Source organism: Pezoporus flaviventris, unplaced genomic scaffold (assembly GCF_033815535.1).
Source record: "Pezoporus flaviventris isolate CSIRO_AGI_PZ_B2104156 unplaced genomic scaffold, CSIRO_AGI_Pfla_v1 ptg000037l, whole genome shotgun sequence".
Lineage (NCBI taxonomy): Eukaryota > Metazoa > Chordata > Aves > Psittaciformes > Psittacidae > Pezoporus > Pezoporus flaviventris.
Genome location: NW_026892585.1, coordinates 12,058,300 through 12,076,804, shown reverse-complemented (window position 1 = coordinate 12,076,804; position 18,505 = coordinate 12,058,300). Strand labels below are relative to the sequence as shown.

Sequence of the window (18,505 nt, the reverse complement as noted above, 5' to 3'; positions counted from 1 at the left end):
CCTCTCCTAGGTGCCAGGCATCCCATCAACATCAATAACATACCTGGCCTACTGTAGACTTTAACGCATGATTATTTATTATAAGCTTGTCAATTACATCTTGAAGCTGAATACCTGTGAGTAGACTGCGTGCTCATGAAAGATGCTGGGTCAGTCACTGTGGCAGATGAAGTCCAAACTAGTGTGCTCCTTAGCTGTCTGCCTAAGGATGTTAGGAAGATGACAACTAAATTCAGTCTGCCAGGCTAGATAGATAATCTTTACCTCTCTGCTGAGGTCCCTAAGGGTCCAGCCAGCAGTGCTGCCCCATCTAGCGCACAGAGCTATTAAGGTAAGCACAAAACTACCCAGTTCTACCTATTTTGTGTAATATTCTACAAGTACCTGTCTCTGTTTGCACCAATGCTGAAGGCTGTAGCTGGGTGCGAAAACAATTCTTGATTGAACCAATGAGGTAAACTGTTAAAAAAAAGCACGGTGCTGTTCCATCTTGCAGTGTGTGTATATCACTGAGTGACAGTACCCTTTTTACTCAATTTTTACTCTCCTGCTGTGAATTTTAATCTTTAATTTTTGTCAGTTAGGAGATTTTCTTCAATCTCCTAACTGACAACCTAGGACTCAGTTAAAAAGCAGATGTTAAAAGAAAAAATATGGAGTGAAAAGCCATGGAGAACAAGTTTATCTCCCACTAACCCGGAATAAAACCTTTGAGAGGAAAAAAACCCACAATGGTCTACACTGGTGTAACAGGCAGGCACTGCACGTTCCATGTTTCTCTTCTGAGAGCTCTGCCTTCTGTCCTGTTTGATGTGTCAGTGCTGACAGCCCTTAGCTGTTGAGTTTTCATTCTATGGTAAATCTTCTCTTTCCTCCTCACAAACACAAGTCACGAGCAGATACTGGCAGAAGAAGTGTGTGCTTTGCCTTTCAGGGATTCTAGCATTGATTCCTCTCCATCTATCCCATCAGCTCTGCATGTGCGAATTTTCACTGTGGTCAACGATATTCCAGCAGAGGAAAGCTAGACAAACAAAGTGAACTTATCAGGAGAAAAATGCTATCTGAATCACTTGCTGATGTTTTATTGCTCTGTGCTACCAGCTGCTCTGGTATCTAGTGCCAGGTACGCTTGACTGGTGGTGTCCCTTTGTATTAACCCTTATCACCATGCACAAAGCTCGTTCTGATCCGAGGTGGATTCCTCAGTGACAAAAATCCTGGGAAGCCACTTTTAGCAAACTGAGTGAATCCTTCCACGTGTGAGTGAAATTTCTGCCATCATTTCCTATGATGCTTGCTGGAATTCCATGAGATGCAGATAAGCACTTGAAGATAATTTAAATTCAAGTGCATGCTTGAGAGAATTATTATCTATAAAAATGAAAGGACTTTTTTTTTTTTTTAACTTTCTATGTACTGCCACTTTGAATGACCCAGAATTATTTACACTGCGTTACTGGAAATATCACTGTAATCTTAACTGGGGATTGCGTCTCCATCTTTTTCTTCATCTTCCATAATCACTGTTTGCTTTTCTTCCGTAAGCAGCTTAGTGCCTTAAAAACAGAAGGACACGGAAAAAAAACAAAACAAACAAAAAGAAGACAGAGGAAAGAGAGAGAAAAAAGTAGTTGATTTAAAATATTGCTTCTTTAGAAAATATCCAGATAAGAATTTTTCAGTCCTCTCTAATTTCTTGATGCTAATATAGTTTTCCAACATCATGGGAGTTACTCCTGCTACTTGTGGAAAGAGACACTAAGTTTCATCTGGGAACCTGTTTGTCAAAGGGGTGTGGGAAGCTAAAAAAGAGCTTACATGATGAAATAAATACTGTGATTGATCTTTGTGACTGAGTCAGCATATGTGAATGTGTGTATGTTTTCTGTAGGTACATAGCATTATTAGATCTTGCCAAATGAGCCAAGTGTTAGAATACCCACATGCCAAGTGCCATCCCCACTGAAGTTACATATTACCAATAAATTGCAAAAGCAACCGAATTAAGATCAATGTGGAAAAGGACTGAGGTTCTGGGTTATACCTTCCACAAATCTCTCTCTCTCCCTTCTATATCTCTCTCTTCCATAAAGGCAGTAAGTCCACCCCTTAAGGATTCTGAGGGTTTTATGTGATACCAAGATACCACAATTATTGTAACTGCTCTCTTCATTAGAGATTAAATTAATAGAGTGAAGAGAGGACAATATATTAACTAGAAAATGTTCTTGATCCCTATTTTAGCATATTGTGTTGGTTTTGCCTGTTGCCAGTAAAAAACAAGATTTTATGCCTACATTCCTTGGTGTGGAGGTTAACATAGTCTAAAAACAGGATGAGGGTTACCATTGTGTCTAGACCAACAAAATCTCACCCTAATTTGGTCTCCTACTGTTTGCTCTCAGTCTGTGCTAACCAGCTGAGTTGTTCTGTCAAACCAACCTGTTTTGCTTCTTTCTGCATCAAAAGCCCTCTCACAGAGAAGGCTTTCAGTCTTGATGAGGTCTGAAAATAGAGCAATACCACACAGGAAGATTTTCTTCAACTTTGGAGGCTTGTCAAGAGCTTATGAGTTTATGGAAGTATTAACTTATACTGCCTTTCATTTAAGTTAGCTCCTGCTTCATTTACATGCAGTTCTTGTGAACCAGCTGGTTTCAGCAAAACCATGAGATAGACCGAAAGGCATGAGTGAATACTATTTTGAAACACAAAAGACTTCATTTTCTCAAGCAACAGTTGAGAAAACAGCATTGTTAACTGCAAAGAATATGCTGTTTTATGGGATGGATGTGAATGTTCCCCACCCAGACTTCTATTCACATAGGCAAATACAGACACCTCATTTTTCCACTGTTGTCTTTGGGGGTTGGGTTGTGTGTTTTTAGAGGGGAGTGGGTTTTTTTTTGTGGCTGTTTTCTTCACAGAACATTTGAGGAATGAGGAAAACATAACTCAAATATGCTTAAAATCTAAGCTACAGTGATCATTTGATGAGAGCTTACCTGTTTTGGGGGTAAAGTCAGGAATAAGGGATCAGGAATGTAAGTTAAATAAAGTTGCGCTGTGCCTTGTGATCATGTACACTCTCATTTAAATTATGAAGTGAGGAAGGAAAAGTATGTTTATGTAATTCTGATGGTTATAGCACATAAACCAGCCCTTGTAGAGCAGATGCTAGAGACAGCTGTAAGGTAGCCGCCAAGCAGAGGTCCCCAGCTCTCAGCTGGACCCACATCAGTAGCATGCCAGACACTTACCACAATCAATAGCAAGATAATGCATCATTATCAATAAATCACTTTGGTGACTGATGAACTCCAAAAGTTTCCAGTAGAGCTCAGGATTCAAAGCTCAGAGGAGGATGTAGCCTAGAGCTGCAGGTTATTAACTTTCCAGCCCACCAGTAACTTCAAGGACAACGACATGCCTTTAAAATCAGCCTTTTAATGCAAAACAGTGCAAAGGAGATGCAAACGTGATGTTGAAACTAGAGTTATTTTTGGGAAAGGATTTTTTCCTTTGATACAATGCCACTGATCACTTCTGGAGAAAGTGTGCTTTACTGAATCCTTAAAGGAGCAGGATGTTAGATCTAGGGAATGCTTGTAAGTCAGTATTTCTCTCATTACTGTTCAAGTAAATCACCTAACCCCTGTGCCCCTGTTTTCCCAGCTGTGTGTGTTATGAAATGCAGCTCATCCTGCAGATCTGTTTTAAGGATTGCTAGGTGGTTCTGTTAGTGTCTGCCAAGTGATCTGACTTCAGAAAGCACAGTAGAAATGCAATGTAGTCATGTTTTCCCAACAGAACTTGCAACCCCTTGCAATTTTTAGCTAGGGACTAGGACCTCAAAGGCTCACAGAGACATGAGAGCTTCTGTTACGAAACTCAACCCCAGACAGTAGAAGAAATTGGCTTAAATCATCCATTTGCCAGGTGCCACCTGGATCTAAGCCACTCCTCCTGGGTTATAAAATCAGAAACCCACCAAGACTGCACCATTTCCACTTGACTACCTACAGACAGCATCTGCAGCTGGGTTGGGAGAGTATTGGTGTGCTCCAGACACATCACTTGCACAGGAGAAAGGCAAGAGGGGGCATTACACTGCTGTGTTTCCCCTGTATCGCTCGGAGTTTTAGGGGGGAGGATGATATTATCCTAAAGAGACAACCTTAACTGGTTTTCTAGGGCATGAGGAAGAGCAAGGGTTTGAAACTGTGGTTTTACGAGTTATCTCTGATCTGATTAAGAAACCTCAAGCAGCCATATTTCAGGAACCACGTTCCCATATTTACACATGTATTTACATTCTTGCTCAAACCCACAGGCCTGAAGAGCTCTCAGAAATGCTTCAGCTAATTGAATATATTGCTAAGTGCGGATGTGTAACTGAGCATCCCAGAGCTGAGTACAGGCCTTGGATCAGATTCAAATCATTTGCTGTCATGTGAGATTGAAAAAAACACCATTAGCATGGGGGTTGTATTTTGTCTTCTGGTCTAATCCCTTCAGAAAGACAAGGTCTTGGCTGACCAAAGGGGAGCTGGCCATTGGAGAAGACTTCTGCGTATGGCTCATTTTTATACACATGGAACAACATGCTACTTCAGTAGGAGTTTGAAGGTTACGTACATTTAGAAGTCTGATCCTTCTAGGGGAGAGTTTTGTGATGCCCATCCTTAGACATTTAAGCTGGCTAAGGACTGACTTCCTTAGGCTCCTTCTGTGGACAACAGGTAGCCATGGATTTCTCCAGATAGTAACATTCAGATCATAGAACAGTTAGGGTTGGAAAGGACCTTAAGATCCTAATTTAGCAGCCTCCTTTCTGTACCTGCAACCCCTATTTAGATTGGGTGTTTGCAAGGTGTAAAACTGATTCTACTCTCTTGGATCATGTGGCATCTAGTAGATACGTTGATTTATATCACATTTTATGGGCTATTTGACTTACTTTTATTTGTGGTAAAAAATCTCTCTGAGCACCCAAGAGGGTGAGGGACTGTCCTAGAGTGCTCCTAACCAGCTGGTCAAAAGGGAGAAAGGTAACACAGCTGCCATTCTTAGCTACATTTACAACAAAGCTGTTTGTGTGGACAGCTGCTTAAAAAGATAATATAGTAATTAAGCTCTGTTACTTCAAAGAATTAAATGTAGTTTTTGAATTGTCATCTGAAAGTGGCATTTGGGAGGGATCTGAAGGAGAAATGGCAGAAATGGGGACAATCCTTATTAGCAGGTCACAAGGGATACATGCAGCACACGTGCAAACAAGGCCAGTAACAGGGAAACAGGGACAGAAAGGCCTGTCTACATCTAGTTAGCACACATAGCCCTGTTGGGGCTTCTCAGGTCTCCGAGTCTGTAATTCAGGTTCTATTTTGCACAGCAGTTTCACAAGAGAGCTCCGTTTGTTTGTGCTCTGTCTGCTACCTGATGGGATAACCCTGAGAGTAAACAAGTAGTAAATATTGGAGCAGTCCTTAGCCACAATGAGTCACTTTTTCATAGCAAGTCATGGAACCACCACTGGCAAATTTCAACCAGCAGAACACTGTATGGCGGTATGCATCTTGAAATGAAAACATGCATCCTCAGAGCAGGGAGTGAGTGAAATTCAGGCATTCAAACACACAGGCTACTTTGCCCCATTATGGGCACAAGCCTGTCAGAGGTAGTCAGTCACTAGGACACAACCCCAGAATACTGGATCTGGAAAAGTTTTGGACAAGGAGAGGCAGTGTTTAGCAGGCTGCTTTGAATCCATGCTGAGTGCTGGAGGATGGGTTCACCAGCAGGCAAGAGTCATTGGAGGTATGGTTGAAAACAACTGAAAGCTGCATCCCTAGCTAGTATTAATAATTAACATCTACCCCTTCAGAAGGATTGATGAACTGAGGCTCTTCCGTGATAGAGGAGTGCGGGAAATGTGACAAAGGGTCTTAAGGACCAAAACATGGCTGGCTGACTTCATGTGGTCACCAAGCAAATTAGGTGCTGCACTGTGTTATGCCAGAAGCACAGAGCTGTCTTTAAGGTGCTGTTAACGAGAAGTTCATCACAGTTTGGTTTCCTAAGTGCAGCCAGGGACTGTGGAATTAAGAGAAGGTTAATCAGGACACCTTTGCTCCAGGTTATTTAAGGCAGCATGAGCCACTGTTAGTGCTGCTGACCTAAAAATTTGCATGTGATCAGGTTTGAAAAGCAGGGCGGTTGTTGGCCTTTCACAAAAGTAGCATTGTGTCTGCAGGTAATCAAGTGACCTAATGTCTTCTCTTACTCCCCTTCCCTTCTATCCCCGGGGCATGAACAAAAAAGACTTTCCATGAGCTACCACTGCTATTATATACATTGACCAAATAGGTCCAGCTCAGCAGGAACTGCAAAGTACACTGGGCCTAGCAACCTCCTTCCAGCCTCCTCCCAAACACACCTCTGGCACTACCCACTGTTTGCTTCCTCTTTGGAGGACCTTGACATAAATATTCTCTTACCTATAATCAAAGGTGGGATGTGTATTGCAGGCGTATCTTTTCTCCTGGGCTTTTTCTGCTCCAGTTCAGCGATCTGAGAGCCTGGATTCACTCTCTCTCGTTGTGGCTTCTCTGTGATACCATACCTTTTCAGCAAACTATCAGAAAAGTCTGAAAGTATGCCTGTAGGCAAGGAAAAAAAACGCAACAAAAAAGAAAATGTCACTTAAGCCTTGCTCACATCGGAGAAAATAGGCACTTGTGCAACTTTCCCAAAGACTACTCTGAAATAAGGCGGCCGAGTGCATGATCTGCTCTGCATGGTGTACCTACCCTTCAGGTTTTGCAATGGTATACATTTCCTCCAAGTCAATTTTATCCCACAGGCTAATGACAGTGATGCTATCAGGCCAGCTGGCTTCTGGTTGTACTTAATGCACTAAACTGCAGCCCATCAGAAATCGTGGTAAAGATGAGGGCAATCTTCTATTCCAGAAGCTTAAACATCTCACCAAAGTAGCTCAATCATATGGATGCTTAAAGCCTTTGCTTGGGAGCAATGTAACGAGACAGAAATGGCCTGTTTTAACCAGTGAAATAATGCCTTATGGTATGGCTACTACAGGCACAAAATGCAGCTCTCTAGCCTCTGAACCACTCTTCCCTAAGAGGAAATTGTTGGGGAGATGATACAGATGAGAGCTGAACAGAGTCAATGTCTGGATTACAAATACTGGCAAATCCCAGCTTCTTGTTCTTGGTGATTTGTTGTTGGTACTCAGGGGACCATGCAAGTAGCTACTGGCTAACTCCTCTGTGTATGTGCAATACGGGTAGAAGAACTCAATGCAGTGGATACAAGAGCACAACTCTCTCCCCAGAGAGCACAAGGAGTGATTGTCAGTAGAGAGGAGCGACAAACGTTTATTCCTACTGCTGACTTAGAAGGTCATCAAGTTTCAGTGGCAGTCTCCTGCTCATTCTTCCCTTCCCCAGGTTGGTGGCATTTGGCTCTCAAACTTCAGAGGTCTGTAAATGCACATCAGCAGGGAGCATCCTACAAGGAGCCCTTTTGTTGCTGCAGTGGTTTCTGGCTTCCTGAAACACCCGGCCCTTGACAGAGTCCCCATGAGTACAAGAGCCCTGTTATTTCTAGGAGGAGCATCCTGCAGCTGGCTTGTGTGCTCCTCAGGTCTCATCCCAGCCTCATCCCTGGTCAGCCTCCCTCTGAGCACTGAGTACATGTTTCACAGAACGCACAGGGGCTGAACTAGATCCTTTTTGATTTTGAAGTAGCATGGCTCAGCAGCTACAGACAAATACACATCATTTGTCATATACAGGCAGCACCACTATGCACATGGCATTGAGCTGCATTCTTGCCCACATCCAGGGGACATAAGTGAATGAGGGGTCTGCAGACATTTGCCTGGACTCAGTCCCCTCAGCTGAATTGTGATTCCTAAATCAAGGGACGTACTGTTCACCTGTTAGAGGTGGTGGGGTGTGCAAAGCGGGTGTATCTTTTCTCCTTGGCTTTTTTTGGTCCTGTTCAGTGTTTTGGGAAGCCAGGATGGTTTTCCCTTTTCTTGGTTTCTTTTTGAGGTCACAGCTCTGAATCAGCTGCTCTGAAAGATCTTCTGCAGAGGAAAAAACAAAAAGAAAAAAAGATGTAAAAAGCCATGAAACTGAGTAGAAATAACAAACCAGATGGTAAAAAGAAAAGCTTTAATAATACTGCCTTCATCCAAGTAAATTATAATGCCTGTGGAGGAACATCTCATTAATAAAACATCAGCACAAGAGGCCTATGTGCCATACTATAGGGGAGTCAAGTGACTTAGGTGGTCCTTCTGCGTTGTAGGTGGTAGACATAAAGCAGAGGAAGAGGCTGTGGGCAGCTGTGTGTTACGTGGCAGTAGGAAAGCTGTACCATGGTGTGCAGGGGTCCCACAGCCATCCCTGTTTTCATCCCACACTAACTGTGCAGGCTGTGTCTTCAAGAGTTACAAGGGCACTTTTGTGAAGGAAAGATTTACGTGTGTGTGGTCAGCCTGAGGTATCGGTAAGCCGAGGCAGTATATTGTTCCCCTCAAGATTTGGCTTTATTTCCAGAGCAGTTGGTATTCAGTTTTGATTTACATAACATTACACTGGATTTTTGGTTTTCCCTTGACCCAGACGTTTTTTTTTTTTGCAAGAATCTGCATTTCTGGCTGCTAATGCAAGCCAAAAATATTGAAGATGATAGCCTGTCAACAGGCTGCCCAGGGCAGTGGTTGAGTCACCATCCCTGGAGGTATTTAAAAGACCTGTAAATGTGGCAGTTAGGGCACGGTTCAGTGGTGGACTTGGCAGTATTAAGTGTATGGTTGGACACAATGATTGCAAAGGTCTTTTCCAAGCTAAGTGATTCCATGATTGGAATCATCACACAAACCAATGCTTTGGTTTCTTAAAAAGCTGCTAGTTTGGCTTCAGCTGGGTCTTCATTCCAGGCTCTCTCACATTATTTGAGGCAGTGTACAGCTATAAGTGGGTATACGCATGGAAAGGATAACCTCCAGGGTGAAGCCCCAGGAAGATGTGGGGTCTTTTTCTGGCACCCACAGACTTTTCGCATGGTCCTAATGAGATCATTTCACCTCCTGCTGCCTCAGTTTCCTAACTGTAGAATGAGAACAATTATATGTGGTATACCAGCAATTGTATAAGTAGTGCCTTTAGCTAGGAATGCCATGTGGCAGAGGCAGAACTAGGATACCTTCCTTGCAGGCCAGATAAACAAAGTTTATAAGATTGTGCTTGCCTGCGGTGAGACACTTCTTTTGACAAGGAAGTGAAATTGCATTTGTGTTTCGTTATTGTCATCACAAGGGTAACAACAAGAAAATAGGTTTTTGTTTCTGGGTTGCTAAATCTTCATGACAATATTGCAAGGCAGGAGTGAAGTAACAGAATCTGAAGCAGAGGCAAAAGACCATGAATACGCAAAAAAGCACATCTATCGAGTATGAAGCTTGGTATTTAGGAGTGCGGCGGAGAAACGATGCCTCTGGTGCTCTCAGTGCAAAAGTTATGTATGAAATAGGTTCAAGAGAGGAAACACTGACAATGAAGGGGAAAAAGTATTCAGAAAGCAGACTCAGTGGAAGCAAAGGGAGGGGGTGTCTGAAATCTTTTATTGAGATTGCATCTATAAAATACGCTCAGGGAAGGCTCAGCCGTATCCCAGCTTTTAGTTTACAGTGGTATAAATGGAGAAATTTCTCTACCTTTTTTTACCAGGGGAAAGAACAATGACTCTTTTCTTCTTTCTCCTCTTTAATTAACTTTGCTCTCCAGCTTCAGCTGATTTTTATATGCAGGAAGAGCTCTCTTTGCCTTTCCATCTGGCACCAGAAGTGTCAGCAGAAGGTGCAATCTATCGGGTTTCATGAGGGCTCAGTTTTGTTGCTGGAGGGGAAAAATGGACACTGGGCAGGGCCTAATGATGTGAAGACAACACCTCTCTAATTAATGCAATGACATCACCTAATAACACTTACCTAAATGGTTACAGTGTGAGTCTCGCTTGTCCAGTCTGTCTTCTGGGATATCAAATGGCTGAACACATTCTGTTGACATCGTTGAAACGGGCTTTTCTTCCCCTTTGAAGCTACTACACCAGGAGAAAAGGAAAAGAAATTGCACCCTGACATAAATCAGACATATTGGTGTTATGTATCCACTTGCTAGCCAGATCATGAGAAGTTCTTGTCTTCCAGCTGCTCTCTGTCATGCAGTCTGCTGGCTCACATGTGCTAAGAGATGATACATTTATTCACTGCCTTTGCCTTGGTTACACATGCAATATCCTGGTTTTCCACCTACCTTGCTGTAAGCAACCCACACTAGCATGGGAAATACATTGGCTTTATAGAAGAATACTGACTTTGAGCATACAGAAAGCACTATCTATCTATCTATCTATCTCATACACAAAGTATATGCTAGGAAATAGGGTGTTTTGTTCTGTTTTTTTCCCATTTTTTCCCAACTCTATACTAAGGATCATATTTGGTGTTTATCATACAATCTTGCCTTAATAATGAATACTGTTGAGTTACTCTTACAAGCCCAGCTCCTCTAACAGAGCTTTGATACCCCTAAATACCCCTATGTGAATGCTCCCTCTGAAAGATGGCCAGTACCCCAAAGCCAGCATGAAGTACACTTACTAATCACCTTGGTAAGATCGCAGGAGCCTGTTTCACAAAGCTGTTTAAGAGCCTGTTCTCTGTAAGTCCCACTGAATTGCTGTTTTGGCTGTTTTATTCCCCTTTTCTCACAATTGCAGAGGATCCTGGAGCCCAGCCTCCTACCTGAGCTCCTCCAGCATTTCCCAAGCTAAGACTTGACCCCAGACTTGCTCACTCTGAGGCCACCCTAGATGTCTTCACAGGAAGAAGGAAATGAGACCATTTTTTACTGTTGACCATTTCTATGGTTGCTTAACAGAAACACATTACAGCAATGTTAAAAGAAAAGGAACCTTCAACCTGAAGGTGCAGCCTGAGTGATCCTGGTATGTCCCTTCTGCCAGCAACAGCTCAGGCAGCTTCTTACTTACAATCTCTGTTCTCCATTTTCAGGGAATAATGGCAGACCATGGCTAACGTGTAGGGAGGAGGAAGGCAATGAGGAAGAGAAAAAACAGGAGTACTGTCCTGGGTTCAGCAGTAGCAGTCATTTTTCTCTTTCTCAGTAGCTGGTGCAGTGCTGTGGTTTTGACTTTCAGTCTGGGAACGGTGATGATAACCCTGATGTTTTCAGCTGCTGCTCAGTAATGTTTAGTTTGACCAAGGACTTTCTGAGTCTCGTGCTCTGCTGGGAGGGGAAGCCAGGAGGAAGCAGAGACAGGACACCTGACCCAAACTGACCAAAGAGGTATTCCATACCACAGCACATCATGCCCAGTATGTAAACTGGGGGCAGTTACCTGGAAAGGCGAGATCACTGCTCTGGTCAGGCTGGGTGTTGGTCGGCAGGCGGTGAGCAGCTGTATTCTCTTCCCTTGTTATTTCCCTTATCATTATTATTATTGGTGGTAGCAGCAGTGATTTGTGTTATACCTTAGTTACTGGACTGTTCTGATGTCAACCTGTGGCAGTTACATTCTTTTGATTCTCCCCTCCATCCCTCTGGGAGCAGGGTGGGGGAAGGAACGAGGAGGGGGAGTGAGTGAGTGGACTGCGTGGCTGAGTTGTCAACTGGGCTTAAACCATGATAGAGAGTTTGCTTTTATCCTGCTGGAGGTAAACAAAACACCTATATTACTTCTCTGTAAATTGCAGTGGTTGTTTGTCAACAAGAAACAGAACAGTAGGGGAGTCAACCTCATTTCTATGACTAAACTTACATCTATATAAAGAACAATTAATCCTCAAGCAAATTCCAGTCACTTAAATGTTTTCCAAACAAACTATGAAAGGTCGCACTCATAATCACTCACTGAGGTAATTCTTCAGGGGATGAAAAAACGTGTCCTAAATTCCAGTGGCTTCAAAATAAGTGGAGCGACACTGGCTGACAGCAATAAAGGTCAGGAACACTGACTCATAATGTATGTATGGGACTAACTCCCATACCCTTCAGTATCCAAAAACTGTAATATTCTATGAATTCTGGAATACCTTGTGGAATCAGGCCTGGATAAGGGGTTTGACCTCTGCCTGTTCACTGTAGAACTGCCCCTGTCCAGCCTCACATCTGTACTAAAGGATTACGCTGCCTGGAGACTCCATCTGCATTTATGGGAAAAAAATTAATCATCTTCCACTTGGGAAGACCCTGTACAAAGAAACCTTTGAATGCACCTTAGCATGGCATGTCTGCTCTGTTTATCCACTGTATAAATTAGCTATAGCTAATGAAATGAAATGCTTAAAATGAAGCAGTCAGTTTTATTTAAAGCAAAAAAACAAACTTATGAGCTGGCCATATGAAGGCTCACACTGCATTTTGTGATGAGGGAGGTTTTCTTCCTCAATACCATTTGATTTTATAGGATTTGATTAGGCCACACTGGCTAAATATTATCATAGTAGGAAAAATTGTTCTTTCCTGAAGGGTACTCATTTTAGACAGTTTTCAGTAAAATCAGGGATACCATTTCAGACACCATGGACTTGTTTTGAACAGGTCTTGAGGCAAAAAAAGGCTGAGACTAGATTGTAAAATTTAAATGTAAGATTGGTGGTAAATTATACTGACTGGAAATGCCTTATAAAATACGATTAATTTTGGTTTGATTTCACTGAAGTGGTTCCCTGAGTTAGTTCACCTAATAAAAATAAAGCTTTGTAAAGAGTCTTAATTTAGGATTGGTATATGCCAGCTGTGAGACTTCCTTAGTTATTTTTTCTTACTATACTCCTTTGAAAAAACTATACTCTAAATAAATCTCTTAGATGTCCTCACATTTCCATAGCCACAGATGCCAAGCCCTTGGCACCTTCAGTGCTTTAAAATATGGCTCTATAGCTTAATTCCTGACACATGCACCCTTTTTGTTATTTAAAGTTTGCCTGCAACCAACTTTGCTTCGCTTACAAGTGTTTTCCCACTGCACATAGTGACAGTCTGTGTGACAAAAGAATAAAAAGAGAAAGATTACCAAGATGTGTCATGATTTTTGGTATCTTGGGTGTCTACCCACTGCATATGACGTGTGAACCTGTGAGTGCTGTTGCATCCTGTCACTTCACATTACACACAAAGTGCTCGTTCGGGGGAGAGGTGATGTATGTGAGCGCTGTAATGGTGCTTTCCCAAACCACTGAAATCAATTCCCACCACTAAAGAAACAGATTCCCCAGTAATCTTTCACATGGGAAGGAAGATGAGGGGGGACTATATGAAGTCATTCATACACCTTTACAAATGGAAGCGCTTTCTTAGGTTTCTGTGTTAACACACATGAAACTCTTATTCTAGCAGCCTTCATACATGGTTTGTGCTCTCGGCTGCCATCAGTTGCTTTGGTGGGTAGTGTTTACTATTCACAGTATGGACTACGGTGGGATTTTTCTTGCAGTCTTATATTTCTTGACATAATGATCCACATTCGTCTGCTGTTCAATTGTAATGGTTACAATGGAGCTCTAAATCACAGTCAGTGGGAAACACTTCCTGAAATGCATATAGATTTTTCTGTATGAGTTAGGACTCATCACTCATTTAGCCTGGACTTTGGAGCAAGGCAGCTAGGCTATACCACCCCCTGCAGACATGTGTGCCTACTTCTGGGAAAAGGCAGAGCTGATAAACACCTGAAATGCTTCCCTAAAGGTTGAATCATAGAATAGTTAGGGTTGGAAAGTACCTTAAGATCATTCAGTTCCAATCCCCAGCCATGGGCATCACACTGGACCATGTTGCCCAAGGCTCTGTCCAACCTGGCCTTGAACACTGCCAGGGATAGGGCATTTACCACTTCTTTGAGCAATCTGTTGTTTGAGACAAGTTCTAGCTTTGCCTACACAGTTTTACATTTGCTCCTTGTAAAAACATTTGGCATTCAATAAGATTTTCTCTACTTAGGGACGGAGAAGAGCAAGGAATGATAAGGCAGCCTGAAAAATACAGGTATGGGTAAAAGCCTCTTCATCCTCATGTGGATAAGGTCTCAGGCTGAAGCCCTGGCGTGTAGCAACAGGACTCCTTTGGGCATACACACTTGTAAGAGATGGTGATTTAGATGACAAATATATGACCTTTTCACTTTTTAGATGTCTGCTTTGGATTCCTATGTAGCTTAAAGCACATTCAAGATTTTTTTTCAGAGTTCTCAGTTGCTGTATATGCTTGATTAAAGTGCCCAAATAAAGTTATCCAGAGACAGATGTACAGCTCCTACCACTCACAAACACTGTCTTAAAACACTATAAATGCAAATAATAGGGTATCCTTTTTTGCTTAAATTGTGAGTCTCCATCAAAAAGTCACCAATGTAACTGGTTCCAGGAAACCAATTTTGGTTTATTATTTCAGATTAGTATATGCGGCTGTGTTAATGTAGATATTTGTCACCAGTAATTAGGCTAGAGCTTAGGGAATACTCAGCAAAGCTACTATCACATGCTTCTACCAAAATGATGCATTTTTTTGAAGCCATCTGATCCTATGACATTTAAACCAATGTGAAATGAAATCTCATGAGATCGAACAGAAAACTAAAGCTTTGAGTACCAAACTAAAGAGCTGGACTTTTTTTATTTGATCTTGAACTAGGCATGGAAATGGCTTTGGGTATGGGAAAGTTAACTCTCCATTTCTTGACTTCTCCTAGGATTTGAGTGGCTGTAGGTGCTATGCAGCTAGAGGGAAATTAGGTACCTATGGCAATTTGTATCCAGTCTTAAGAGACAATACAGAACTCGAATGAGACATCAGCAGGCAATCATTCTTACCTAGAAGATGCAGAAAAGAATTCCTGATCTGCAATTCATATCAAAGTTGACACGGGCTACCTGAGCATCAGCATCAATAGTCCTCACATTGTACATTAAGGGCATGAGTTTTTATACCTGCATGTCATTTTCTTGTGTGTTTAATTCTTAGAATTGCTGCACTAACCCTTTGCAAGGTCTCCACAAACTGTTGTCTGCAAGTATGTGGATTTTGATTTTTCTCTCCCCATCCCTTCCCCCCAGGGGAATGTTTTGTTCCCACAGTTGAGCAAATCCCCAGTAAAAAAAAAGCATGCACTAGTTTGCAGGACATGCATAACCATTAAAGAAACCATTGGCGTGTTGATAAGGGTGCTACAGGAATAAAAGTACTCTTGAGAGTGTCCTTGTTGGGTGACAGCAGGCAGTCTGAATCTAATAGGTATTTTTTTTTTTGGTAGGTTGATAATGAAGTTGCCACAGAAGCCTGTGTGCCTGTCTTCTCATGGGACACAGAGCACTGCATATGAACACTTCTTTGCCATGAGATGAGAGAAGGAAAGTTCAAGAACCGAAATGGAGACAACTGGTGCCCTAGGGTGGGACAGCACACGCACATGCTTGTCCATATTCCCATAGGCGGCACCTGGCCTTGGTGCCGCTGATGCACTTGACAGTTGGAAACGGAACAAGTGGGAATATCTTACAGTGTGCTGCCTCATGCAGACATGAGGCAGAGGTTGGACTGTAAAAGTTAGTCCAGCCTGCACCAAGGGCAGCACTTCACTACCCTGCCCAAAATGCTGCTCAGGCATCAGATTTGCCCTTTAAGCCTGGTGCCTCTCCTCCAACCACACGCACACTTATGGTCTCCTGACATGTTTTAATTATTAAACAACTCTTAACTGCTTTGCCCCTCTCTGTCTGGTTACAATGAGCACATGAGCAAGGAGGGACAGGCAGGCTTCCAGCATCCTTACCCGTTCTTCTCTTCCCTCCCTACATGGCAGGGAAAGACAAGACCTGTCCTTCCTTCTGTTGCATGTCCTCTGCGGGGTCCCATAGTGTGAGTAGGCCCTTATTTGCATGAAGTCATTTACAAAGAAGGAATAAGAGACTATCATCTGGATTTAGCTCCTTCCATCTGCACTCAGCAAGCAGCCTTGGCTCCTTTACCGGCAAATGCACACCTTTGCCTATACATTGGTCCTATCCTAACCCCATTACCACTGGTTCCTGTGCAAACCTTGTGAATAAAGCAAGACAACCCATCTCAGAGTAGAAAACTATACCCAAAGTAGAAAATAGATGCCCTAAAAGTAGAAAGTCTGGGCGTTCCTGCTCAGCATTCCAAACTTCTCACTTTTACTATATGATTAACATTACTCTATTGGAGTGACTTCTTCCCTGGGCACAGAAGACAGCCTCATGCTGCTGCACAGAGCTTCTTCAGTTATTTGAGCACTAGGCTGCTCTCTCGAAGTATTCTTGTCGGATTAGTCTGAGTTCTATTTATTTAAAAGTATTTAAATGCACTTCGGAAACACTTTGGTATTTGAAAGCCTAATCCAGGCACCTCCCTCCACCCAAAACTTTTTACTGCTGATAGCAGAATTGTCTGGGAGTAGTTTCCTCTCACAGCTTCTATGGGCTAGTTCAAAACCCTGGTTGGGACCATCTCACACTGCTTCCCATCAACTCGCAAAAATGAAAATCCCAACAGTTAAACTTTGATTGATACAGAAACAAACAAACAAACAAAACAGTAAGATATATCTGCGGAGGTTCTAGTCACAAAGTTTTAGTGTTTGAATATAGTCAAACCGGCAGTAATTATTTCCTTACAAACTCACCTATTCCAACCGTCTCTAGTGGGGTAAGAAGCCCTGATGCCAGTTCCCACTCTGCTGCTTGCAAGCTGTCTGAGCAGTTAAAGTTAGTTAAAGCACTTCTCTCTAAAGCACTGTCCTTTGTAACCCACCACCCATGCTTTCCACTCTCAGCTCGGCCGCACCCCAACTTTCTCCACATGGGACCATCCCCAGCCCGCTGTGGGGCGACTTTTCCTCGCTGGTGCTGGAAACAAAGGAAGAGACAAGAGGAGGGCCCAGGGAGGGCAGGGTGCGGGTGCGGTACTTACGGCGCGGTGAGCCGTCGGGGCTGGTTGCAGCGGGACCTCTCCGGGCTGGGGCCGCCGCGGCCGCTGCCGCCCGCCTTCTTATCTAGGGAGCGTGGTGCGGAGTCGCTATGGCAACGCCGCGCTCAGGCCTCCTCCGCGGGGCGGCCGCATCACCGCCCCTGCCGCCAGTGCTGAGGCCGATGGAGCGGGGACACCGGCAGCCCCTCAAGGCGAGGAGGGCATCTCTTCTGTTCCAGAGAGGCAGGGGAGGCTGCCGGAGCTCTGGCGCACAGAGGCAAAAGGCAAGCTGCGGCAGCCGTGGCAGGAGGCGCGAAGAAAATGGCAAGGGGAGGGAGAGAGGCTGGTGCTGTCTGGGACCCAGGGGAGAGGCGAGGATAAAAGTGGAGCAAGGAGGCAGGACATGTGTCTGGGAGCAGCACCACAAGCCCTAAAAGTGATGGACACCGTCTCCAGCGCCGGGGTTCAGCGATGACTGCCGTGTTTGTGTATACACCTGGCCACAACCAGTTACACAGGCGCGGTGTTTACGGAGCCTGCTGTGGCTGCCGCTTGTTTGCCAGCAGAGACCAGTCTCTCCTATTTTAGCCCGTGCCTTTGGATGGAGCTGTTATTTCAAATGAGGGAAAACATATGCAAACACGCCTGACGTTGGAAAAGCTCCGGGAGAAATGCTTTACTCAGTGGCGGGGCTGTGAGCTGCCCCTCTCTCAGTATTCATCTGCAACAAAGATGCCTTTGTCGGTGCCCTTTTATTAAAACACCATTAAAACCTGTGGGAGCTCACATCTGTAGTTACCTCCTCCTTCTCTTCCCCCATCAGCAACTGCAGTTCAACAGCACCAGCGTGCTTTAAATTAGTCAAGGTTTCTTTCATAAATAATACATTGTACAGAAAGCCCAAAGGGAGATGCTGCTAATGGCCAGCCCTGCAGAACGTGCAGCGCTCTCAGATCACGTGTGGTTCCACAAAGCACCAAGCATGCTTTTAAATGCTCTAAAGGAAGGACCGTGAGCTTTCCCCATCCATGCCTGGGAGAGACAAGTGCATTCCTCACCTCGCTGAGTGTAAGTTGTGTGTGTTTAGGTGTCTCAGAGACCCAGTTTTAAAAGCAAGCTCATAAATGCTTGTATGGCTCCTGAAAAAATGGAGCATAGGCTCCTGAGCAAAGTACGTGAAGAACTTCTGGGCAAGATTAAGATTTCTGACTGACAAAAAAAACCCCAAAACCTCAAAACCACACAATCCCCAAACCGCTCATGGAAAAAATTGTTTCCATGTGACTGATTTTACTTTCAACATTGTCAAGACCTCTCTGTTGCAGTGAAGTTTAGGTAAAACACCCTCTATTTTTACACTGGGATGCTTTTTACTTAGAAGCACAAGTTACGTATGATTTTCCTATGAACACAGAAAAGTCAGAATGAGATCACTGAAAAATAAGCTCATGAAG

The 18,505-nt window shown here is 43.5% G+C and overlaps 1 protein-coding gene across 3 annotated transcripts; it reads right to left on the bottom strand.

Moving 5' to 3' along the window:
* Positions 1–54: 54 nt before the first annotated feature.
* On the bottom strand, positions 55–17,327 carry PPP1R17 (protein phosphatase 1 regulatory subunit 17). Of its 3 annotated transcripts, XM_061464727.1 has the most exons (6): positions 17,055–17,327; positions 14,862–14,935; positions 10,031–10,143; positions 7,970–8,122; positions 6,504–6,665; positions 55–1,559 (listed from the first exon to the last, which is right to left on the bottom strand). In XM_061464727.1, exons 3-6 carry the CDS (start codon positions 10,107–10,109, stop codon positions 1,480–1,482), a joined length of 474 nt encoding a protein of 157 aa, XP_061320711.1. In that variant the 5' UTR covers positions 10,110–10,143; positions 14,862–14,935; positions 17,055–17,327; the 3' UTR covers positions 55–1,479. The 3 variants fall into 3 exon arrangements, with proteins under 3 accessions (XP_061320711.1, XP_061320712.1, XP_061320710.1); XM_061464728.1 differs by lacking the exon at positions 14,862–14,935 and having other exon boundaries at positions 7,970–8,119; XM_061464726.1 differs by lacking the exon at positions 14,862–14,935 and having other exon boundaries at positions 17,055–17,326.
* Between the last annotated feature and the right edge of the window lie 1,178 nt (positions 17,328–18,505).